The sequence below is a fragment of the Rattus rattus genome, chromosome 3 (genome assembly GCF_011064425.1).
Source record: "Rattus rattus isolate New Zealand chromosome 3, Rrattus_CSIRO_v1, whole genome shotgun sequence".
Taxonomy (NCBI): domain Eukaryota; kingdom Metazoa; phylum Chordata; class Mammalia; order Rodentia; family Muridae; genus Rattus; species Rattus rattus.
In genome coordinates this window covers 66,729,609-66,756,325 of record NC_046156.1, presented here as the reverse complement: position 1 = coordinate 66,756,325, position 26,717 = coordinate 66,729,609, and the positions used below count along the sequence as shown (strand labels likewise).

Sequence of the window (26,717 nt, the reverse complement as noted above, 5' to 3'; positions counted from 1 at the left end):
TACAGATACAGTCTCCAACGTCATGGAAACTGACACTGTATTTCTTAAAGCTGTTATTTTTTTTATTTTAATAAAAATAAAGCATGCTTTAGCAAATCACAGCTAAACAGGTACCAAAATTAGTGCGAATGTTGCCTCGGGACCACAGGGAATTCGAGTAGCTCTAGACTAAATACCTGGCTCCTAGTCCAATCACTTCACTCCCAACCAACAAAACAGAAAGCCGTAGAACAATCAAATTCTCAGTGTTAACGTTTTATCTGCCTGGTCCTGTTTTATGTCTTGACACTGAAACGGAAATGCACTCCAGAGTTGGTGGCACTGTACGAGGGAACGTCTAAAAGTTGTAATGTCTAAAAGCAAATTCAGAGAGAAGACTAAAGGAGGCTCTTCAGAAAGTGTAATTAATTTCTTAGGACTACCAACCTGGTCAGACCCTCCTCCAACTTCACCGGGCCTCTCTCTCTTTTCACGTCTCCCACTTTACAAACTACCATCGGACAAACTCAAGAGATCGAAAAACGCCTGTGGGTCTTTCTTACCAACAACATGAGCCAGAACCTTCAGCCGGGCCTTCAGGCCATGCTGTGTCCCCACCTCAGAGCCAGTGTACTTCCCACCATCTTTTCTTGTGAGTTTTATATTTACGTTAACTCAAATAACGTCCTTTATTTGAGATTTGCTTAAACTCCCTCAGTATAAATCTCTGCTCTAAAAAGGCAAAGCAGCTTAAGATCTAGAGATCCGACATTAGTTCAGCCCTGTCAGACAACTGGACAGCATGGCTCCCATGGAACCCTCATCCACCCCAGTCACCACTGCTTTCCCTCCGAATGCCTAGCACTGAGCCCACTGCCTAGTAAACAATTTCTGAATTTGTTCAATCATCCATTCCAAGTTGATTCCTCCTCCAATACACTCCCTCCTTCCTACATCCAAAATCACCAAAGAGATAGAGATCCAACGTGAGCTCGAGTATCGGCCGTTCTCTTTGTTTGTGACAGGGTTTGTGATGTGTAGCCCATGTTCATCTTGAACGCATGAGCACCACCCCACCCACCCACCTACTCCCTACCTCCCCCTCCCCCTCCCCAAGACTCCTGAATGCTGAGATTACAAGCTTGCACCACCATTCCTGGCAACCTAACTGTTAAAGGAATAAACAGAGAGAAGAATGAAATTTTTCTGCAAAGTTAAATCTCAAAGATAAATAAAAGGCATCCTAGCGATTACTCCTGGGGACTCTGAACAAATGGACCAGGGCTGGGTCAACGAGTTCTACTGAGTAACAATGGCCGGGGTCTGTTCACAGATCTAAATCTCACTGCCTGGGGTGAGAGCCCACAACTGGCTGAGTCGGGCGTGGCACATCCTCTGCCTCCAGCACCTGGACTTCCAGGACTTGAGGCCTACACTTCCGAGATGAGAGGACCAGCCTCGGTCCTCTGGCCTCCTTCCTACTTGCTCAGCCTTCCTGGAAGCAGTTAACATTCTTCTAAGCCCCTATCTCGGTCTGGATGTCCTGACTGACTCCAGGACTCTCTAAGAAACTCCCTACGGAGGGCAATGGCTGACGTCCCTTGCAAGCACTTCAGAGTGTTTACCCACTGAGTTCCTCTGGACCTTTCTAACCCCCCAGTGTTTACTCTGAGTAAAGCCCTTTCCTTCCTGATCTCCATTCCTGGTGCAATCGGATAATTATAACCCATGTTGCACTGGGATTCCGGGGGACAAAAGATGGAAAGAAATCAGGAAAAGAACAGGTGCTGGACGCCGGTTCTCTAATAAAAAAGTGCCAAATGGGGAGGCCATGAATGTAGGAAGCGGAGGCGCCCTGTGGAGGGAGAGGGCGCAGAGCCAGGTCAGGTCCATGTGCATCCAACAGACGCTTCAGTGAGTCAGCAGGAGTTGTGGCTTTTTAAGCAAATAACGACAGAAACCATTTTTCAACTCTCAGATTGACATTTTTTTTTAAGTGCTGAAGCTTTTCAAAAACACCCGCACTGACTTAACAGGAGTGACTTATCCGGTGTGTTCCTCTACTTTGAAAATAAGGCTTTCACTTTTACAAAGCATGAGAAAATAATGCTAACGGGATAATTTCACTGTAACACAGAGGAGCTGAGGCCAAGACACAATGAGGAATGGACATAAAAACAAAAGTTTCCCTTCTTCCCTCACTATTTAGTCAAATCTACAGCAACCGCTGGTTCTGTTTAAAAGGATGTGAAAGGACACAGAGGTGAAGAGACACGACCATTACCGACCATGACTGGTCATTCTATGAGACATGGGAGGACACTTAGGACACTCTGAACTGGAAGAGGCAGCCGCACTGTCCAGGATTATCCTGGGCTGTACCTTTCAATCTCCCAGTCTATGGTTAGACTTGACTTCCCCACCGTGAAGCTTGGCTGTCCAGGGCCATACAAGCTGGCTTTTCATCATGGTCCCCAGAAAGACAGCTGGTGAACAGGAAACGCTGTTATCGTTACTAGAAGGCGTAATATTCCCTATGGCCTGTAGACAAGCAGACCAAGAGTGGTGAACACATGGGGAGCCACAATGACTATCTCTTCTCTTATTTCCTTTGCAGGTATTCTGTGCATTGCCCTGTCCCTGGCACTTACTCAGGCCATTGTACACTTGTAGCTGGGTAACAGTGATAAATGGAACCCACTGTGTATGTAAACAGGACTCAAGCCAGTGGCTAGGCTGACAGCTCTGTGGATTTGCTGATTGAGCCCTTCCAATCCTGAGGACCACGCCTCTCTGTAGGAGGAATGAGTCCGCATACCCTGACTAGCAGCCCACAATGGCCCTTGTATGCTCAACGGCTGCATTTGCATTTTACAACCTTAAGATCTGTCACATGGAGACAAAGGATGACAGAGCACATGACCTGGCCAGCCAATGAGATAGTGCCGGGCACAAGGGGAAGATGTCATGGACCAATGGGACATGGGTGGAGGGCATGAAGACCCTCCCCAATCCTGCAATAAACAAGTCTCCTCTGCTTCTTACCTGACTCCCAGAGTCTGTGCCATTGAATCTGAGCCTTCTAACTCCACACCCCCACCCCAAGGACCATCTGAAGGGGCCGAGGGCTAGGGCCATACACCTCTATAGACTATGTGGATGTCAAAATCAGCTAGACCCTCATCACATCTGTGGTGACCCCTTCAGGTAAGGTTACTGGATCTGAGCAAGAGACTGGCAGTGTCATAAAGCCTCTTGTCCAAAATGTCTACACGCTGGGATCTTCATCACCTCTAGGAGCCAAGGTGTCATGTTTGGCTACTGCAGCAACCTCAGTCATACTCTACCCAGTTACCACCAATGCCAGGAAGAGCTTCCAGTGTCTGGTGCTCACATGCCAGGGTTATCAAACACAAACATGTGTTGGCTATACTCAAATAAAGTTCTTACAGTTGCTCTGACTTATAGACACTGATTTGCACAGTGATCATTGCCCCCAATCTACCCTAATGTGTTGCAGCCCAGACGAGGGCTGAACTATCCCCAAGACTGGTGAACCCAACCGCGAAACCACCACGGACAAACAGGATCTGGTATTCGATGTCATGATTTATTTTGCTAGGGCACCAACGTCTCCAAAACTACTTAATCTGCCTTTTTGTTTCTGTTTCAGTCTAACAAAATCAATTACGTTCAAAGACGACGTCACCACACAGTGTTTCTGGGGGAATGAAGAGAGCCTCAGAGTGACCAGCTCCCTAGTTCTGAAAATTATTAACTTGGTTTTAAATTCACCAGAAAAGCCAGGGCTCCAGGGAAAAGCAGAAATGTCTAAGGTCAGCAGCTACCGTGGATTTACATCTCACAGCTTTGAAAAGAAGGTTCCAAGTTCAGGAGGTCAGAGAGTTACAGTTTAGCTCTGCCAATCAGGTTGGATACAAAAGCGCTTTCTCCACACCCCACAAATCTGGGGAAGCTTCCACGGCCAGCAGACCCAGGAGACATCATCTGATAAGACATCAGCACATCAGACAGTTTATAATCTCAAGATGCTGAGTGACAGTCCATTTGTACTTTGTTCTTCCTCCTCTCAACCAACAAGAACGCTCACTTTGGAGAGCTCCCAGACCCGCACCTCTGCGTCAGAACGCGGGCATTTAAAACCGTGTGCCCCGAGTCTGACGCCCTGAGCTACAGCTGCCTTAAAAGCCTTCGGTTTGGACAGATGATGAATTAAAGTGCGGGGAAATGTTCTCTTCATCTATCTGGTAGTCCGTGACATATTTAGTACTCTTTACTGCCTGTCTGGACCCCCCCTCCGCCCCAAACACTGTGATTTAAGGACAGTAAGTAATCCTGCAGAGGAAAGCTGCCAGCGGCCTCCAAGGGATTGGGAGGTGCCCTGACAAAGAAAAGAGCTCACAGGCTGAGGTCAAGGACAAAACCAGGAAGGTGAGGTAGCGGGGAAAACCCAACAATGTCAGCAGTGGATTCCAAGACTAGGAGAAACAAAGGTTAGTGGGGAAGGGGGGGAGGGGATGGATGGACGGATGGACAGACAGGATGAAAAGATCAGGAGAGAGAGAGAGTGGTAAAACTGGTGGGGAGAGAAGCCGAGGTGACTGCCAAGCAGGAAGATGGACAAGAAGTTTGGTGAGATCGGATGGGAAAAAAAGGACGGCCTAAAAACAAAGATTCTGGACGGCTGGCAGAAAGATGAAAATGCAAAATTTCTGCCAGCACAAAAAAGACCCAGCCGTCCCCTCCCAGGCTGAACTGCTGGCCTTGGGGCACCTAAGATACTGTGGTAATAGGTCTGTCTTCCAAAGCTGGGTCACAGAAACAAGTTCGTGGCATCTTTCCTCTGTCGCATGCTTAAAATGGTAGCAGCCACCTTCGGAGGACAGAAGGTCTCCATGGAAGAGTCCCAGGAGGGAGGAACAAGGTCTTCTAAACCTCTACCAGACACGGATCTGAGTCTGGAGGTCAGTGTCTTTACAGTGAAGTATACAGAGGTACACAGTCAATTGCAGGGGAGGAGACAGTTTAAGTGGGGCACACGGAGGAGCCTGGAGGTGTGCCATATTTTGTCTGTGTCCTGGCACTCAGAGGGCAAAAGAGAAAAGAGGCTGAGGTGAGCTCTGCAGAGACCTTTGTGGGTCATCAACATAATGTGCAGGCTCCCTGGCTGAAGGGAGCTAGGTAGACAAGGGGGCCAGTCCTCCTGGAGCTTCCTAGTCTCCCACCTCGAACTCAACTGTCCGCAAAACAGGAAGTCACCTGGACATGGGTACCCCATTCCCATCATGCCCCAGGCAACGCTAATCCTGCTTGTGCACCCTGACAGCTAGCAATAAAAGAGACTGCCAAAGCCACCCACTAACTTGCTCCTGAAATCAACTACCTTCTGAGAATATGTGGGGGAAGAAGTATTTACTGTTGTTAAGCTGGTAAGTGTTGTGATATCTGTAGAGGACAGAAGGGCAAGGGAGGGGCGATCAGAGAGAAGGAGGAGCAAGATGTGAGACTTCCTGCCCCTCTGCTGACTCCTCCCTTCCCTCAGCTACAGACTTCAGCACCAATTCCTAATAAAACTTCTGAACCCTCAACTCCATCCCAGAGAGCACGGCCCGTGGTGGTGGCCCTGGAATCTATTATCCACAAGACTCTCCCTCAGGTGATGTGACCTGCAGCTTCCTGGGCTCTGAGAATGATGTGAAGGATGCCTAAGAGCTCAAGGGCAAAGGGCTCTTGGTCAGAATATTTTTAAGTACATAAAACAGGAATCTAAGAGGAAAGCTCAGTCTGACTTCTCTTACACGGGACTGCAAGCTTACGAGTCCTGTGTGGATCTCCCTCATGTGAACTGAGCCCAGAGACCCCCACGGTTACAGGAGAACGCGGAAGCTGTCCTGAGTGCTCTCTCTGTGTTCTGTTCACCAGTGCCTCAAGTATCCCATGAGCCCTCCTTTTATAGAAAAGGGCACCATGACCTCCCCAAGGTCACATAGCCAGTGAGGGGCCACACCACCACCAAACCCAGCCTGCGCTTCTAACCACAGCGCCCTGTATCCGCTCCAAATGAGAGCCAGCTGACACGGGTGGCACTCCGAGCTTCATTACGCTTAAGGCTGTCCATGGGGCTGCACCCTAGGGTTCTTCCATCCCATCCTGATCCTCTGCGTCAAAGATTCCTGTCTTAGTTGCCAAGGTTTAACCGGGATTGGTTGGAACATTTACATCTGCAGAAGTCTTTAACAACTAAAGAAGGGTGAAAGAAAGCCGTGAACGCCCAGAGACTAAGCACTCCTGCAATGGTTCCCGAGCTGCCCTCACGGCAAAGCTCTCAGGTACCAAGACTGGAAGGCAGAACCTTGCTGTGAAGGAGACTTCGGTCTGGCCTGCTTCTCCCTGAGGTAACTGCCACCAAAAGTGACTGTGCTTTTCAGAAAAGCCATCTTCCCCAGATCCTAGCAAAGGGGAACCATGTTTTAATACCTAGGGACTCAACTTTGGAGTAGCAGCCCAATAGCGATCTGCTAGGCAGCCTGCACTTTAATAATTCAGTTCATAAATTTTTGCGGACATTGATGCTTGGAGCCATCTGCTAAGCCAAGTTCTTACGAGCACAGGCTCTGCTTTCAAATCCCAGCTCCTCCCTGGGCCGCTGGCACAGCTTCTGCCACAGGCCGGAGTACACCACCTCTTACACTGAGACATTATGGTCCGAGTATGAAATGCCCTCACAGCCCAAAGTTCGTTTTTTGGTTTTTGTTGTTTTAATTGGTGGGTTGTTTTGGGTCAGTTTCTGGAGCCCAGGCTGGCCTTGAACTTGATGCTTGAACTTGTGATCCTCCTGCCCCACCTACTAAATGCTAGAATTGCAGGCACTGGCTACCACACCCAGGAGCATGCTAGGAATCAACTCAGGGTACATGCTAGGCAAGCATGCAGCCCTTGACTGCCTGGAACTCACCATGCAAACCAGTCTAGTCTTGAACTTACAGAACCCCTCTTGTCTCTGCCTCCTGCATGTTGAGATTACAAGCTGGAGTCACCACATCTGGCCAGTCCTTCTAATAAGTGTGTCCAGTAATGAGGAGTTGGTACGAGTTATGTATTCTCTTATCCCTGAATTTACTATCAGTCTATCCCACGTTTCAACTAAGGTATATAACCAAGCAAGCACAAACCAAGACAGTCTGTATTATTCATTCTCTTGTTCTCATATCCTTCTCGGGGCAGAGCAAGCCGAGCTTACACTCAGGTGGACGATGCTGCCCGCTTTGGGAAGCTGAGAACTTCATGTATCTCCTCAAGGTAGACGAATCCTAGGCTTGATGCGTTTTCATTCCTTGTCCACACAGAAGTGGTAAGCAGCCCTTGCTACTCATTATAATAATTGAAAAGATTCTTCAACATCCTTAAAAGAAAACTTCTTGGACTGTATCTGAGGTTTTAATTTGCAGAGTCTATACTCCTGGTAATGGTGCATTTGACACCACTAAGGAAGAAAAGCTGATTTACTGACTTGTGCACAGCTTTGTACAAACTTTAGGACTTTCAAAGCACTTTACCATATAAACAATCTGACTCTGTCAATAAAGGAAGCAGTCAGTGTGTAATAGCAAGTGTTCACCGATGTTCCACCGGGCACATTTTACAAATTTAAAGCATTAGGATTTACCGCATCAAATAAAACCTGTTAAAGTGTTGTACATTCTCCCTATTAAGTATCTTAGTAAGCCAACCACTAATTTTGCTGCTACTCTTTATTCTTTTAGCATCATAAATAACGCCTATTTATGCTATGTTCCTCCCCGGATCGCACATGTTTTTCTTCTACCTTCCTGTAGGTTTAAAGTTATGTTGATGTTTGAGACTTCAATAAAGTCTGTGTCATGCGTTCAACACATTTCGCTCAACCCATCACAACCCTGCATTCCCCCAGGATGTGAACACGAGGGAGAAGGTTAAGAAGATTATCTAACTTGATGCCAGGACCCAGGGCGGCTTTTACAAGCTCGCAAACCACACGATTAACAGAATCCCACACACACGCCACATCACTTCCGTCATACCTTCAGTCCTCTGAAACTTCCCGGGCTGGTTGGAGAGGAGCTGGAGGACTTGGTGGACTTAGGAGTGGAAAGCTGGCTGCTGGGAGTTCCATTCACTGACCAGGAAACGACAGAGGAAAACAGCCATTAACACTCGCAACAACCAGATTGTGAAGACACTAAGCACATGCAGGGAATGGCTCCGATGAAGCCTCGCTTCATTCAGAGCCCAAAGCGGGTGACGAATCGGCAGAAAGCAAAAGCCATGTATCTCACTGCATTACAGACAGTCAGACGAGGAGTGAGATTAGGACTGTTTGCAGTAATAGTGTCCCAACAATGGTATCAACAAATATAGAAGACGATCATGGGATTACAGGTGTGAGTGAGAGACTCTGTCCACACAACCTGCCTTCCAGAAAACACAGACGGAACGACTGGCTGCTGTGTTTGCAATGGTCTGTGATGACGGCCATCATAGACTGTCAATGTGCATCTCCTTGGTGTTCACTAAGGGGGGGTCACAGAGAAGTGTTTAGAGCTCTTTCAAGTCAGTTTGACTGTAATCCAAATATACAAGTGCACATGCGTGTGCCTGCCTTCCATACATTCTACTTTTGATGCTAAGAATTGATCTAAGCATCTCAGACACGCTAAGCACATGCTCACCACTGGACTACAACCTTAACCTTTAAGTATATTCTTAGGGGAAAGTGAAAGCAACGATTTCTTCTCATAATATTTATTACTTGATTGACGTTCATTAAAAGATAATTATTCAAGTATTTTTAATATAGGCTAGTTATTTCTAATCCTCCCTTTTTCTTCACAGTTTAATTTGCCCATTCCTTAGCAAATGCTGGTCATTTCCTCTATACCCCCTTCTACACCTCTACATGCTCCTTTGGTTGAAAGCTTGAATGGGAGTCTATGCTAGGCAGAAGGTGGCTAACCCTGTTCATAAGGGGGGTTAGTCACAGATTGGCCCGCACGGTGCTGGTCAACCAACTTAGCACCCTCCACATACACCCCCGATTCTATCACGCAGATCTATTTCTACAGTGATCTCATGAAGCCGGTGCTTAATATCTGGGATTAGTAGTTTGTTCTCCTCTTACAAGTACTTGTAATTCCTCTGACTTCAAAAGTAATCCTCAAAAGCCTTTGCCCAAAGCAGATGAAAGCTGACATTCATCTTTATGAAAAGCAAAATGAAATTTTAAGACATAAGGAGGCAGACAGTATTATTTTAGATCATCTGAATTAAGTGTATGCATGCAAAGGGAGAGGTCCTACACAGGCAACTCAAAACTGAATATCAGTTCCTAAGTAGAGACAGAAATTGTAGACCAAGTAGCATAGATTATCAGCTAGAACTTTTAATTTTCCTTATTCCAAATCACTGGGGAATTATCTAGATCCCCCCTTCTCTCTCTCTCTCTGTATCTGTACGTATGTGTGTGTGTTGAGTATGTGTGTGTATGTATGAGTGTGTCTGTGTGTGTATGTATGAGTGTGTCTGTGTGTATATGTATGAGTGTGTCTGTGTGTGTATGTGTATGTATATGTGTGAATATGTATGTGTGTATGTATGTATGTGTATGTGTGTATATGCATGTGTGTATGTGTGTATATGTGTTGCACGTATGTGTGTGTGCATGTGTGTATATGTGTGTATATGTGTGCATGTGTGTATGTATGTGTGTATATGTATGCATGTGTGTGCACATGTGTGTATGTGTGTATGTATGTGTGCATGTGTGTATGTATGTACGTATATGTGTATATGTGTGTTATGTGAGTATGTGTGTGTATGTGTGTGCATGTGTGTATGTGTGTGCATGTGTGTACATGTGTGTGTGTGCATGTGTGTATATATGTACGTATATGTGTATATGTGAGTGTGTGTGTGTGGTGTGTGTTTCATCTGTTCCTTCATGTACATGCATGCATGCATGAGGAGGAGGCCAAAGATCTTAACCTTATTTAACCTTATTTCTTAAGACAGGATCCCTCACTACACATAAGCTCATGCACTCAGCTAGGCTGGATGACCGGCTGGCACATGAGCTCCTGACATCTGCATCCCACCTCATGCTGGGGTTACAGACGCATGCCTAGGCCTGGGGTGCTGGGATCTGAACTCAGTCCTCATGCTTCCACATCAGGCACTGTACTGGGGAATCACCTCCCAGACCCAGTCAGTTAATTTTTCTTTAAGACCCAGAAACTCTGCATGACATTGTAACGGTGTGCAGTTGTCACAGATATTTGCCCAAATCACAGAATGAACAACCGTCAAGAGAGGCTTGCACGTCGTGGACTCTGGGTGATAATAGTGTGTTGGCTGCAATGACTGTACTCTTCTTCATGAAGGTACAGGTGATAAGGGAGACTGTGAGCGTCTCATGAAGTCTCTAAAAACTCTCTTTAAAGGGGACTCATGTAAAACAGAGATCATCGTGAGCAGTAAGTTAGAAAGCTGGCTGTAAGTGGAAACAGAATTTCACTCATTTTTTTTAAGCCTCTTCCCACTCAAGTTATCTGTCCAGGTCGCCAATGCACAGCGGCCATCACGACAGGCCTTCCCTTGCGTCCATCTGGCGCCACCCCGAGATTGGGCTGCCTTGAGACAGTGGCAGAGTAGGGCTAACGGAAAAATCAGTTCCTCACATGGCTGTTCCTGGAGCAGACAGCTTTCCTAAAAATCTGCTTCCTAGCTAAGGAAACCTACTGCCAGGGATTCAACCCACGTCAGTAACTACATGTCCCCCTGCGCCCCCAATAACTCCCACCATAAGAAGATGCAGACTGATGGAGCCACGTGGGTTTTCAACAGCATTTCAAAGTTCTAAGAATCGCTGGTAAGCAGCCTTAATGCCCTTACTTGCACATTTTTCTGAAGTCCTGGAAAGGCTAATTAAAAACCGTGGTTCTGAAGGGGCTGTGCGACATCAGTTCCCTTCACTGCTGCACCCATGGGAAAGTGTGGTGACCAGCCAGCACGTACACAGCATCCATCCAGCAAGTTTCCCCTCCTCACTTATAAGGAGGGCTTTCTGCTTGACTGCTCTATTTTTTTTATCCTCATGAGCTAAGTTTAAAGATTCACAACTAGAAACCTACAACCAGCATTACAAAAAAAAATAAATAAATAAAACAAAATGGTGTGTGTGTGTGTGAGTGGGTGTGTGTGTGTTGGGGGTCTTTGACCACATGGCCGTGCATCAGAGACCAGAGGAGGGTGTTGGATGTTCTCACCCATTGCTCTCCAGCTCCTTCAAAGCAGAGTGTCTCCAGTCTCATGTTTTCTTTGCTAGGTCGGAAGCCGGCAATCCCCTGTCTCCACCCCACACCAGAACTGGGATTACAAGCGTGCACAGGACACAGGACACTAATATCAGTGCTAGGATCTGAAGGCTGGTCCTCAACTGCACAGCAAGCATCCTAACCACTGAGCCACCTCTCCAGTCCCTAAAGGCAGGATTTCTAAGACTCAAATTAAAGACTGACTCATTGATGGCACCCACTTAACTCCCTGAGTATTTACAACATGCTGTTTAGCTATTTACAGAGTTTTGTTGGAAGATTAGGTAGACTCAGAAACTTCACTCACAGCAGCACTTCCTATCCTAGGATTGACAGGAATAATATTACAACTACACTATGATAAAGTTACAAGCTCTGTCTGAAATCCCTTTAGTCTTGCTGCTGCTGCTGCTGCTGCTGCTGCTGCTGCTGTTGTTGTTGCTGTTGTTGTTGTTGTTGTTGTTTAAAGACAGGGCTGGGCTGCATTGCCTAGGCTCACTTTAGACCTCCGACCTGAAGAGCTCCTACATGTCTGCAGCACAGACTGCCAAGCCCGACTGCTTCGGTCACTCTCTGCCGCTGGTTGTCAGAGAGTGAGGAGGAAACACTCGCTACGATGGGTAACACAGCCATGATCACCGTGAACTGCCAGCAGGAGCAGAGGCTTCCAGCCTTCTAGATCAAGTGTTAAACTTGCTCCAAGGGCCTCTTCCAAAGACCAGTTGCTGAGATGTGGTTTTCAAACCTCACAACTTCCACTGAGGAGGCTGAGGCTGACTCTATCCAGATATGGGTTCGGCTGAAAAGTTTGCGTACTGAAATGCTAGCCCTCAACCGATTTTTAAGCACTGCAAATTCAGATTTTTTTTTTAAATCGTTTAAGTATTTACTGGGCTCCGTCACAGAACAGTAGATGGTCTGAAGACAAATGTGGTCATGAAATGTTATTATTCAGTAAGTTTCCTCTGCAGACCTCAGGGGACAGAGCTGAATTAATCACACCTGACTCCTCAGCCTCTCGCTCTACTTTTATGTAATCATTTTCCTGACATGACAAGTATCTATAAACCTGTCACCTGAAACAAAAGCTAGGAATAATTCAGCTAGAAAACCATATCCGAGCACATTTATGCTCCAGATCTAAGACACTGCAGTCAATACAATTTAGAATAATGGCGGTGGCAGAAATACCTTTGGTTTAAAAACCCGGGTGTCAACTGTCACAGATTTAGAAAGCCTGAGTGTAGAGTGCTGTGTGAAAATAATTGTTTCCCATCTAAGATGCAGTGTGGGCTGCCTCCTTGCATGTGCAAGAAGTGCTTCCCTGTCCTATTCTGGCACTGGCCTTCATAAAGTACTTTGAGTTAGAAAAATTTTTAATGACTCCTAACCTTTAACCTAGGTCTGAGCGAAGCGTGAGGTTAGAAACTCCTTCCGTATCTGTACTGCTAACAAACGCTTAGCCTTTTTAGTCACGGAACATTTTCTACAGTTCACTAGAACACAGACCTCCTGGAGGTGACTGCCTCCTCAGGGGCCACTGTGCTTCAACAACACAGACAGGCGTTCCGCCGTATCCTTAGGTTACGTGGTTCTGTAGCAAGCAGGGAGGCTGGAGTGGCCTGTGCATTGTAAAACGTCCTTACAGATGGCACAGATGTCCACAGCAAAGACCAGAAACACTTATGGAGATGGAGCGAAGAAAACAGAAATGCAGCCGGAGACAGAAACGAAACCCAGCAGAGCGACAGAGCGGCAAGGATCCGGGCTCACCTGGGGATTTGGCTGTAGAATAGGCACTGGAGTGGCCAGCCCTCTTTACTGTACACACGAATATGCACAGAGCAGGAGGAGACAGTAAGGAGAGCGGTTATTCAGCAGGTCTAAAAGACAGCAACACAACCTGCCCTAGAGGAAGTGGGGTGGGTGCTGCTCCAGGAGCAGCAGAGAAAATGTCTGACCAAGTCTGACGGTAGAGACGGCTCATTTGGGACCACCCTTAGATGCCTCACACGTCAAATCCTAACTCTGTTCCAAGAAAAGTTTAGTTCACTTTGAGGGGCAGCAGGCTGGGCAGGAATAAGGATGCTGCCTGCAAAAACACTTTCCCCCCCTCTAAAATCATTTCCTTAACAATTAAGTGAATAAAATGATTTGTAATGACTGCAAATTCAACTTATTGAGATATAATTTGGGTGTTTTCAATGTTACAAATATCAAAGCAGTGTAAATTTTGACAAATATGTAAGATCTGGGTCTAAAAATTATAGAGCTTAAGTAATCCTTTCTGAGAATAATCGTTAATACATGGTTGAGGAAGACTGGAATCTCTGAGGCAAATCTATTTCTGTGTGGAACAGTGTGTGCGTTGCACTAGTAAGAATTAATTTTAAGAAGATAAATATCCACAATTATGAAGCACAGAACTCAAAATGCAGTTTACAGTGCTCGAAATGTCAAGTACATTTATGTGCACAGCAGTGGAAGACCAGACAGTGAGGTCTGCGAGAAAACGTGACAGAATCAAGTGCAGGGCTTTCTTGAGAGACCCTGGAAGACAGGTCTAAGAGTTCTGACTTACAAATCTTATTGTCTGTCATTGCTCTAGAACGTGGCTGCACAAAAGCTGGCAAAGGCTGCTTCGTTCATAAAAACGTGAGAAAGCTAAGGAGACGTACTCCCTCTCAGAGCATCCACTGGGCCTCTGTTACTACCTGAAGCTGGTGACTTGCTGCGGCGGGAGAGCCCTGGGCTTCTGGATCCAGAATACTTAGCAGCTGAGGCCCGAGAATAAGATGACTTCAGGACACGGCACTCTGTAAAGGGCAAAAGCGCATTTGTAAGCAGATTTTACCATTGCTCAAACACACCACACGTGACTATAGCGAGCTGCTTGTTACCTAGTGTATGTGTGCACATGCACATGTGCAATCCCATGACTCCAAGAGGCACGGGATCTTCCTCAGTCACTCTCCACCTAACTGAGGTCAGCTCTCTCACTGAACTCAGGGATCCACTCTGCTGGCCTACTGGGCCACCGAGCCCCAGGAATGCTCTCGTGTTGACCTCCAAGGTCTGATGTCACAGACACATGAGCCACCATGCCTGGTGTTTTGTAGGGTGGTGGAGATTTGAACTCTGGTCCTCACACTTACACCCCAAGCACCTTACGAGGGGGTCTCCCCAACCCTGTTGCTATTGCCTGACAGTCTCCTTCCCATCCTACCTTTTCCTTTTCAGTGCTATAGACTGAACCCAGGACTTGTGAGCTGCTGGCCCCCGAGCTCCAGAAATTCAATGCATGCAGCAACTGTCCAGAAAGTACATGTGAGGTTTAGATCTTCTGTTAGATCCACATCTGCGACACGTCATTGTTTGGACTGAGTTCTTACTGGGCACACAACTCCACTGTCCTGAGCAAACGCACAATATTCTTCACAGATAAGCCTCAGCTCTCCCCACAGGCAGCACGGACCAGAATTGTCCTCTTCAAGTCCTTGCTCATCGTGCATCAGAAGGACATGAACCTCGAATTAGGACCTACGTACTATAACTACCCATCTCTCCACAGCATGGACGGGCAAAGGGGAGAGGAGCGCCTTTAAACAAGAGCACAGACCTTTCCATAGGCTGCCAAATAAAACAGCATGTGGAGAACCAGAACAAATTACAGCTGCATTCGCCACTTCACATTTGAGTAATTAAGATCACAACATTGGCAGTCAGGCGGGCTCGGGATGAGTCACGGTCTCCACATTTGCTAAGTAGAAGGAAGACTCTGCTTATGGGCCAGCCTCCGTATTTCTCCCTAACATTTAACCTAAGAATAAAATGTGCTTCATGGGCTCGTTGTAAGGGATAAATTAGATAACATATTGTCTATGGTTTACTTCAAAATACTTCAATTTATGCAAAAAGATTAGAATGAGAGTTAATTTTAATCTATATCCCCAGGGTGGTAAATTAACATGTGAAGTATTCTAATCAGGGGAGACACACCAGGGGAGCCTAGTTAACATCTGAAAGGCTCTAATCAAACCTTATATAAATGGGGCAGCTCCCGTTTCTGCTAATCCATTAGTATTATGGATTGTGTTCCTTTGTCTGGAAAGCTCCCAGTGTAGACTGTTAAACGTTTTAGAGACAATGTCCCTCTAATGAGCGGGACGTACCAAAACAAGCCCCAATAAGCCGGAACTTCAGAAACACACCCTGGGTTAGGAATCAGGAGAAATTTATCATTTGACCAAGGTTAGTTTAGCACAGCGGTTCTCAACCTGTGGGTCACGATCCTTCTGAGGTCAAATGCCCCCCTTTCACAGGGGTCGGCTGCTTAAGACCATGGGGAAAATGCAGGTATGTACATTCCAGTCCATAACAGTAGCAAAATTAGTTATGAAGTAGCAATAAGATAGAAGGTTGAGAACCACTGATTGCAGAATTCTGTGCATGTTGACTGTTTAAAACAAGCTCTCACTGTGTAGCCTTATCTAGCCTAGAACTCACTATGTAAACCATGCTGGCCTTAACTCAGAGATCTGCCCGCCTCTGCCTCACGCATGCTGGAATTAAAGTCATCCGCCACCACACCAGAGTCTCTTTCATTCCTCCCTCTTTCTTTCTCTTTATTGCTTTGGTGGGCTTTCAAACGTATGCGTCCTTTGATTTTTTGTTATTGTTTTAATGCGTGACCTTTAGTGTGTGATATTCAAAGCTGGAACTCTCAAGACAAAACAGTTACACAACCGATTAAAAAAACTTTGTGTTCTCGTAAGTGTATCTGTGATAGAATCCAAAATGAGATTTGCTCTCACCGTTCAACTGCACCGTGTGAAGACGGTGCTACAAAACTGACCGTAGCCAAAAGAGCAAGACACACACACACACACACACACACACACACACACACACACACACACACACACACACACACGAGCTATCTGACATATTAATTCAGGGAATCCTCACAAAGTCTTTTAAGATATCCTTACCGCTCCCACCTTGAAGAAGATTAAATAGCTAGAAATCGAGATGGGGTAAATACGATAGGGCTCGTATTTTAAAACCTATTAGAGGCCATCTTCATCAACCACCACAAAAGCCAGATGATCCGGCTCAATCAGGTAAACTCACTACACACAAAGCAACCGCTGACCTGCTAGACACACACAGTAAGCAGTGAACGATGTTTTATTGTTACTGCTGTTAGCACCACCATGGTGACTACAGTGACTAAGTCACTACGATCTTCTCTGATTGGAGCTTTGTTGATTGTGGAGTGTTGGAAAGATGCAGAGATGGGGCCAGACTGTTCGAGGCTATCTTAGCCCCCTAATAACCATTTACTGCCAACCTGTGTGTGACTGTTAGGCAAGTCTTGTTAAAACACATGAACAGACCCCTAGTTCCAGCGATGTAAGGTAAGAACGCATCGGACAGCATCCGAGGCCTCACCTCAGCACATGCTCCCCTGCTTTGCTGTCGCCAGCCTGCCTGACATTTCTAAGGCGTTTTAAGAGTGCCCTGGCTTGTGGCTTTCTTGTTCTGCTACTCTAGAAACTTCATGAAACTGCTGCCAGGTAACGAGTGCCTTGAATCTGTGTTCCTGGCCACAGTTGTTCATATTCGGCTCCAGAATAAACCTGTAGGGAGCCCGGCTTTGTACACCACACCATACCTTCCACGGTAAAACCTACAGTGCAAAATTTAGTTTCTCTGTCTCGACTTTCAAAGTGTCTGCTTATTGACAAAATTGCTCAGAAACTGAAAACTAAAATTAATAAGGATGTAAAAGACAGTTGATGGGTAAGTGAACGTTTTAGTCAATCTTGGTATCCCAGGAACAGGGTAGATTATCAGCACGGAGGACACAAAGTACAGTTTTACAATTACAGACTTCCCAGTGGTGCTATAGGTTGACAAAGTCATTCCAGCACAGGGACACAATATAGAAACCTTTAAAGATATTAGCAGAGGTGAAAACTGAAACTGACAAGTCTGAAGCAAGCGCTTGGGAAACACATAGTAAAACAAAAATATTTACACATGACAGTTTAATAATCTGTCCATTATCAATTTTTTAGAAGATGTATTTGTTTGTGTTTTGTTCAAGACAGGTTTCTCTGTGTAGCCCTGTCTGTCCTAGAACTTGCTATGTAGAGCAGGCTGGTTTTGAACTCAGAGACTCATCTGCTTCTGCCTCCTGAGAGCTGGGATTAAAAGTGTGTGCTCACCACTGCCCAGATGATTTACCATATTTTAAATTCTCTCTCTCTCTCTCTCTCTCTCTCTCTCTCTCTCTCTCTGTGTGTGTGTGTGTGTGTGTGTGTGTGTGTGTGTGTGTCTGTGTGTGTGTGTGTGTGTCTTTGTGAGTATGGGCATCTGAGTGCAGTGCCCATAGAGGCCAGAAGGGGGCATCCTATCCCCTAAGACGGAAATTACACACAGTTGTGGGCCCTGCAATAAAGGTCCTAGGAGCCACACTTTGGCCCTCAGCAACAGCAGAACAGGCTCTCAACTGCTGAGCTGCTTCCTCAGACCAGGCAGTCTCTGATTTAAATAGCACACGCATCACGGCATCTTGGTGATCTATTTCTATCGTCCATCTGGATCTCTAAAGACATCTTTCCTTATTTATAAAAGATGAGATTATAGCTTTAATCTCTCTTTCCTTTGTAAAAAATATCGAACTTGAATTTCACTCACTTAAAAATGAGGCTGATTTTTCTATCAGCTGAAACAGTCATTTCTACTAGAGTAGGTATACAGAATTATGGCAATAGGATAGAGCCATTTCCTTAAAGCCAGTATCATTCGGAATTATTGAAGTAATGGTTAAAAACTCTATTAATAGGTAAAAATAAAGAAAGGGGTATTTTTTCATCCCACCCATATTTTTATAAAAATATAAACAATGTATGTTTTTATAAAGCATGTTTTAAAACAATGACATAAAAAGAAATCTCCAATAATTACGATGGATAGTTTATTAATTATCCTTCAATACGTTTTCAATATGTTGCAAGGCTGGCCTTAAAATCCTGGAGTCAAGTGATCCTCCTGCCTCAGCCTCCTTAGTGGCTGGGACTACCAGTGAACACCACTTGTGCTTGGTCAACTTTCTCCAGTGTACCTAGGTTAACATGTCTGAGTGTCTAAATTCTGAGCTTTCTTTTCAGGAGCTACAGAGATGGTCAATGAATTGCCTCACCGCTATGATCCAGGACAAAGTCATCTTGGGCATAACGATATTTTTCAGGTCCACATGCAATAAAAACATCATCGTCTCCAAAAAAGTCTTGCAGACAAGTAACCTAGAAAAAGAAAATCCAAGAAATTAGAAACATTGGAGGACAATAAAAGTCAGCACATTCAAGCATTACCCACAGCACCATAGTGGGACAGAGACCTGCTCACTGCAGTGTGTGTTTCCCTGATCACCGCCTTTATCAAGGTTGGGGAAGACTTCCTGGTCCTGCACCCTCATGTGTTGTCTGAACTACATCTTCAGTTTTTAAAAAAGCTCCCCACTCCATACTCTCTGTTTAAGATCCCAGGAAGCCTGGTCCACGGCAGCAAAACATTCATCTTTGGTCTACTGGTGACAACAGAGCCATTTCTAGCACTTTGATATGGACAAGCTGTGTTTCAATGTACTTTTACAAGGAGCTGCACAAAAACTTCTTATGAAAACGGCTTCATCTCCAAAATAATAATGTGTTGATATTTTAAAAAACTTGATCCATGACTTGGGAGTTCTCTGCAATCTCAGTAAGACCTTCTGACTCTACGGTCACAATTCAGCTTTATGTTGGAATAAATAAGTCTGCATAAAAATCACAGTGAACTAGATACAGTGAATGACTTGGGTTACAGTAATTAGGTAATGAAGATGATGGGCCTCTCAGCAGCCAGGGGGCGCAGTAGGCATGGGTCCTGCCCACGTCTCAATTATCAGGTAGGGCCCAGCTTCTGTAGTTAGCTCACACCTCATCAGATCAGTGATTTAAAAGCACCAATCACCTTTCACCTGCCAACCCTGCCTCTGCTCACCACCTCAGGTGGTGACAACATTATCTACTTTTTGGATTGTGTGAATTACGTCTTTATCCACACAATACTCCTGGGAATCCTGTCGTTGGGCTTGGCTCTGCTCCCACAGCAGGTCCTTCCCACTACTCACGTGGCTGAGTAGTGTCAACCTCCACTTGGTGTCCGCTGCAGTCCTGACACTGGCTATCTGACCTCCAATCTCCCTATATCCCCTCAGTTCAGTCACTGTTATCACAACACCAGGGCGACCACACCACCCTCATTACACACTAATGTCACTTCACCAGACCCTTCAACCTTGTCGCTGACATTTCCCCTGTTCACTGCTCAACCATGACATTGTGTTCCCGCCAGCATAGCAGCTGTGGCTTGCTCTGGTTTTCCTTTATTAAGATTTGAGTCATAGACTTTTCTAGTGGGTTTCTATGGCTCTGAGGACACAGCTCGGGGAGAGAAGGGTTTGTTTCATCTTACAAAGGAGGTCCATCATGAAGGGAAGTCAGGACAGACCCTGAGGTAAAACCACAGAGGACTGCTGCTTACTGCCTCACTCAACTTGCCTTTTTACACAACCCGGGATTGCCAGCCAAGGGGTGGCACCACCCACAATGGGTTAGGCTCTACCACACCAATCAATCAACAAAATGTCCCACATGCTTGCCTACAGGTCAGTCTTATAGGGGCGTGTTCTCACACGAGGTCCCTCCTTTCACATGACTCTAGCTTGTGTCATGTTGACATAAAATAACCAGCACTGTACAATCACCCACTCAAGTATACAACTGAGAACCAACTAATACATTCCGAATTGTACAGTCATCACCGCAATCAGGAAAGAAATTCTGAGCCCATTAGCAGTCATTTCCTAGGGCCTCTTCTCTCATTATCCGGGACCCACAACTCCACCTTGTTCTGTGGTTCTATGGAGCCCAGATTTTTTTAATGTTTTATTTTTATTTTTTATGTATGGTTGTTTCCCCTACCATACTTGGTATCCAGAAGCCAGAAAAAGGTGTCATATCCCCTGGAACTGAAGTTATAGTTGTAAGCTGCCATGTGGGTGTGGGAATTGAGCTTGGGTCTTCTGGAAGAGCTGCCAGGGCTCTTAACTGCTAAACCAACTCTCCAGCACTCTCCAGATATCTCATGTACATTTTATCACACAGTACAAGGCCCTCTGTAATGGCCTTTCCCTCAGCTTGTTTAAGGGTCATCCAGGTTAGGGCAAATGTTGAGTGATTTATTGTTTTCTATGTTGGTATAACACTGTCTTGTAAAAGGCACACTGCCTGATGGACATTCACAGCATTTCCACCTCAGGGTCAGCTTCATCACTACAGTTTGTCACATGTGGCCTCTCAGTGTGCATGTCTGTATCTTTGTGTGTACATGTACATGTGTGTGTGTCCATGCATGTGTGCATGTGTGCACACATGCACCTATGCACACATGTCCATGCATATATATGTGTGAAATTGTGTGTGTGCATAATTGTGTCCATGTAAAGATGTGTACATGTGTGTACATGAGTGTCCATGTATGTGTGTATGTGTGTGTACACATGTCCATGTAGGGGTATGTATACAGACTGTGAGTACCTGCAGAAGCCAGAAGAGGGTATCTCATCACAGTGAACTGAGTTCCAGGCATTTATGAGCCAACTGACATGGGTGCTGGGAACCAAACTCAGATTCTCTGCAAGAGCAGTAACCATTCCTAACCTCCTAGTCATCTCTCCAGCTCCTCAGAGGTTTTTCTAACCAACCTTTAGTGCCACGGTCTGAGCAAGAACATGTCCTATCCATCATCCCAGAGGGCTAGTAGGGACCACAGCATTGGTGGACGTCTAACATGTGTTCTGATTAACTGAAGTACGGTATGAGACTATGCCTACTGGGGCTGAGTACCAGACAAGAGCAGCTTCTCTGGACGAGCTTGACCTAAAATGTGTAGCTATGTATGACTGGAAAACAGTGAAGTCTAGACTACAAAGGACATTACCAAGTATGGTGAGCTGGAGACCACTGCCAGGGAAGGGATGAGGGCTATCTGTTCTGAGGGGGCAGGGGGTAAAGACTGGAGACAGGAGATGAAGAAGAGTCAAGGCTTTTGACTAGTGTGACAGAAATGCTGTGGCTGCCATTAGCTCTGACAGTGAGAAGTATAAAATGAACTTAGTGGCAGACAGGCTGTTCCAAAACTCAGATCTGGAACATCGTCTGTGACATGACTATCACACTGTCAAGTAGGGCGCTGTTCATAAAGCTGAGGACATACAAATCTCAACTGGAGGAGAGACACCAAGGCTGAACACCAGATTTGCCGCTGTGGATAGATTAGCAACTAAACCCTGGGCTGTGCGCATAAGAGGAGGTCAGAGCCGAGAGGCCAGCTACATGCCAAGCTTGGGAGACGCTGCAAAACCAGGAAGAAATCAAGACTTTTTACAGTGTGTTGGAAACCAAGTCAAGAAAGTATTTCAAGGGGCCTTCGTGTCAGTTACAGAACAAATCAGAGAGAGACTAAAAACTGACATCTCAGGGAAGGGAGAGATGACTCAGTGGTGGTTAAAAGAGCTGGCTGCTGTGGGAAGGACAGAGTTTCCCAGAGTTTTGACTAAAGTGGGACAGGGAAAAAGAAGAGTGTGTAGGGGGTGTAGGTCAAAGGTCAAGTGACTGCTCCCCACCCCCCGCCCCCCAAGGTGAGAAAAACAACAGACACCTACTAGCATCCTGTTGCAAAGTCCCAGGAGCCAGGACATTTTGGCTGTGAGAAAGAAAAAACCAGAGAGCTGTTTGGCTCTATGAGGCAGAATGAAATCAGTGGGCAGAGAAAGTGAAGGGCTCTGGATGTGACCATGTCCTCCTTTCACAGTGAAGGTATGAAGACAGGACACAGGGTGGGCACCTCACAGCATGGTGCCAGGAGGCCTTTTACTTTACTCTTGATTCCTAAAGGCTTTGGGTTTTCTCAGTTCGGGAAGAGCTGGGCAAGTATGTGAGAGAGAAGAGGCCTTAAGCCTGAAGTCTGGGCTCCTGGAAGGGAGGCTAGAATCTGCCTGCAGGGCAGCACTGAAGGCACACCAGGGGACGGGAAGCTGTCACAGGAGAAATTCTCAATTGTGAAACTAGAATGGTGTCTTGCAGCCTGTAGGGCTTTTAGAAAAATCAAAACCTCTCTTTCCACCTTTTGTGGGAGAATTAGCATTTCAAGGGGTCACATCTATCTAAAAAAGGAAGAAAAAATGCTATGAACACAGAAGATAAAAACCAGACACAGGAACAAACCCTCTGCTGGGCTGTTTTCCTGCTGGACTTCACAAGGACTTCAGACACTGAGAAAGCTGGTGGGGGCTGGACATGGGTGGAAGACAGGCTTCCTCCTGAGTTACAGGCAACTAGGAGCCACGCCACGAGACAGGGCAGTGGAGCCTGTGGTGGACCAGCAATGGCTACTAAACCAAAGGGAGGAAAAGCAGCACACAGCACTGACAGCAAGAAGGAAAGGGACAGATCTCTTTCTCCACCACTGCTTTGGAATACAGGTCTCCATTTACAGTTGTCACAAAGCAGACATGAGTGCTGTGCTAGGGGTCATCGCTATTCTGTTTTGGCTGAAAATCTAAATGCACAGAGGCAGGGTGGTGGTATCGGTGAAGATGGAAAAAAAACAGTATTGACAGAGGGTGAAGAGATTCCACTTTCTTCGGTACCATATCTCAGCACAGGTATGAGCACTCTAGCACGGACTGTGTTGGAAACCAGGCACCTGGACACGCTCTTTGTTGCCACACCCACCTACACATTCATGCGTGTGCATGTGCACACACACGTGCGCACACACACACACTCATCATGCAGACAATCTTGGGCGAGTATTTAATCTCTCTCAGGCTCATGTGCATGAAGGAGCAGAAAGGAGGACTAACTTAGTGAGACAGAATAGCTGGGACTGGGGGAGACGGTTCAATGGCTAAGAAACCTTGCTTTGCAAGGAAGAGGGCCTGAGGATCCATGCAAAAGTTGGGCATGGTCAAGCATCGCCTGTGGACTCTGGCACTCGAGGGCAGAGATAAATCCCACTCACTGGCTAGCAGGCCAGCCCAGCCAGAACCACTGATTTGGTGTGGTGGTTTCATCCCTAAAGATTGTTGTGTTTGAATGGCTAGCCATAAGGAGTGGCCTTGTTGGATGAAGAGTGTCATTGCGGGTGGGCTTTGAAGTGTCCTGTGTTCAGGCTTTGCCCAGTGTGAAAGCAGAGTTTTTTCCTACAAAAGACGGTCTCCTCCTGGATCAAGATGTAGAGCTCTCAGCTCCTTCGCCAGCACCATGTCTGCCTGCATGCTGCTGTGTTTCCTGCCATGATGGCAATGGACTGAACCTCTGAAACTGTAAGCCATCCCCGATTAAATGCTTGACAGCGTTAAGAGTTGTTGTGATCATGGTGTCTCTCCACAGTGAAAAAACCCTAAGACATACAGCAAAAGGACTTAGCTCAAAATTTAAGGCAGAGAGTGATAAAGAAAAGACAGCCAACACTTCCCAACCTACGTACACACACACACACACACACACACACACACACACGGTTGCACACAGCAGTACACACACTCCTCGTACCATTTGGTACCTCATCTCTCTCGTGTTTTCATATTGGGTCACTCAAGTACTACTTTCATGTTTTAGAACTTATTTCTTATACTTGAATTCTGAATTTTTCTTTTAATTTTCATTTTAAAAAAAACTGAGAATAACACTAAGGTCTGATACGAACGAGTCACTAATCTGTTTCAGGAAAAAAATTGGTATTGTCACTACAATTTGTTTTAACAAGAGTGGGAGAAGAAAAAATACATCCATGAGACGATCTTAATTTGCTTCTAAATTTTTTAACTTACGGAATTCATTCTTCTAAGAAGATCGTTGGTAATAGCAAATGTGATGTGGCTTGTGAAAGAAAACTACAGAAATGGGGGGTTAATATTTATACTAAGGTACAAAATTAAAACAGTCAGTAAGACTTAACACAGAGACACATCCAACTGTGTGGCATATGACAGGAACCTACCCAAGCTTTCCACACCACTGGGAGCACTTACGGACTTACGATAGTGGTAGACAGATGAATTAGGTCAAGGTGAAAGGGACCAACGTAATTTCACTGCAGGCTCCTGACAGTTTACCACAGCCCTCCTTTTCTCTTCCCTACTTCATCTCTGTTAAAGAGAATGCAGACACTTGGAAGGCTTGAGATCTGAGGAAAATACTATTAGAGTATTCCAACTGTGATACACTTTTTATTAAGACAAAACAGGCACAGTAGCACCATGAGGCACTAACATTCTGAAACCAAGGAGGATGTACTGGGTCTCAATTTCCCAGCTGCTATAATTTGGATCCTGAAAGCCTCCCAAGGCTTCCCATGTTAAAGGCTGTTGGATTGTCAGAGTAGAGTTATTAGGGCACTGTAGAACCATTAAGAGGTAGAGCCTTCGAATAGGAAGTCGGCAAATGGCAGGGGCATGCCTTCCAAGAGGACTGTGGGACCCGCCCCCCTCTCTTTTCTGTTCCTCAACAATGAAATGAGTGGGTTTGCTATCAAAAGCTTCTGTCATGATGTACTACTCCCTCGCCAACAGGGCCCACCATCTTGAACTGAAATCTGTAAGACTGAGACTTTTCCTCTTAGAAACTGTTTCGGGTATTTAGTTACATTGATGCCAAGATGGCCAACACACTGACCCACAGGTACTCTGGGAATCTACTGTTTCTTTGCCTGCTCAGAGTAGAGAGGGGGCAGCTGGGTAAGCAGGTTAGATCTCTTAAACTCCTGTCTAGCTCTAAAGTACCAAAGTCTAATAACTAACCTTCTAAATATCACTTATTCCTATTTTAGGAACTGCTACCAAAACAGTGGGATTTTCTGACAGGAAATAAAGGCAATACTGAAGTCAAAGCATCGAGCTTTTCTGCTTAGGTTTCAGCTGCATTTGTCTTCCAAGGGGCCTGCAAGCCCACTGCCCCTTCACTGAGGTAACTGTCCAGCTCACTGTGGAGCTCACCACAGACTGAGTACCACACAATCAGGAGCATTCTCTGGTCCATCACCACAACTCCACTGCTCACACAGCACCTGCCAGGGAGACTCTGCTCCACACATTTCTGTGGACGGAATCGAGTGTCTTAGGTCCTACCCCCTTCTCTCCTATAATCTTCCTGTAATTCCTCCCAACCCATCAGCAGGCAGGTTAGCACCAGTTTACGTTTTGTTTTCTACCCCAAGACAGACCAGCCAAAACCTGTAACTCCTTACTTGTTTAAAGGGACTCAGCAAGGACTTGCTCAACAAATTTTGGTCCGAGACATATTTAAAACAGCAATAACAACCACAAAAACCTTCCTAGACTCTACCCTTGCATCATAGAAGCTCTTTGAAGAATTAAACCTTTCATCAGTATTTTAGAGTGCTTTGAGATTCCATTACTCCGACTATGGGACAGAGGAGAGATGGCAATATGCAATTATGCCCTATTCTTGATTTATCTGGCAGCTTGCAGTTTCCAGAGATGAGGGAGGGTCTCCTGAGATATCAGAAGGGTATTTTACAGAAATATTCCACAACCTGGGAGGAATGCAAAGACTGGGTCTCAGCGAAAGACTGTTTTAAATTGCCATAATAATAAGGGTGAGCCTTTGCACAGTCAAACAGCCTTGCTGGTAGAACAAAGACATTTTACAGAAGGAATAATAGGAGGCTGGCACATATCAGAATGTTTATGGGTCTTCTCCCATGTATGTGGGTGGAATGGGAGAGGTAGCTCCTGAAATCAAATGCTTTCCACATCAGAGTCCTGCTATGTGGTTGCTTTTACACAAGAGTACCTTACATTTTTTTTTTTTAAAAAAAAAAAATATTTTGTCCTACTTCTAAAAATGACTTGAAAAATCTCAAACAGGAAGCCTCAATACATTTACATTGGAACTGAAATCACCATGTGGCCTTTTAATAGAACTGTATTGACATTGATGCAGTCTTCTTTAAACAGGCTGGGGTAAAATAATGAAGGGAAATTGCATTTAATTTTGATCCCCCAAGCACCCGTTTATTACATGACTTCTGTAATATTTAGAAAAACAGCTCTTACATGTTAAGAATACTTGAAGTAGGGTAGTTTTGACATAAGGAATAAGCATGAGAGACACTAAAGCCATTTTTAATTTACAGGGCTAGCAAAAGAAGCCACTTGCACTAGACTGCCCACCTGGGTATTTGAGAACCAAAAAAATCAAGAGATTGATTCATTGAAACATCATTTTG

At 45.5% G+C, this 26,717-nt stretch overlaps 1 protein-coding gene across 4 annotated transcripts in view; it reads right to left on the bottom strand.

The window, feature by feature from the left end:
- The window catches only part of Dclk2 (doublecortin like kinase 2), a 128,846-nt gene that overhangs the window by 29,725 nt on the left and 72,404 nt on the right, over positions 1 to 26,717 (bottom strand). For 2 of the 4 annotated variants that reach the window (XM_032898142.1, XM_032898143.1), the window contains exons 3-6: positions 18,559 to 18,661; positions 14,063 to 14,164; positions 13,122 to 13,169; positions 8,061 to 8,155 (exon numbers count right to left, since the gene is read on the bottom strand). In XM_032898142.1, the coding sequence (XP_032754033.1) occupies positions 8,061 to 8,155; positions 13,122 to 13,169; positions 14,063 to 14,164; positions 18,559 to 18,661 (348 nt within the window). The remainder of the gene's footprint in view (positions 1 to 8,060; positions 8,156 to 13,121; positions 13,170 to 14,062; positions 14,165 to 18,558; positions 18,662 to 26,717) is intronic. The other 2 variants (XM_032898144.1, XM_032898145.1) reach the window with 1 other exon arrangement.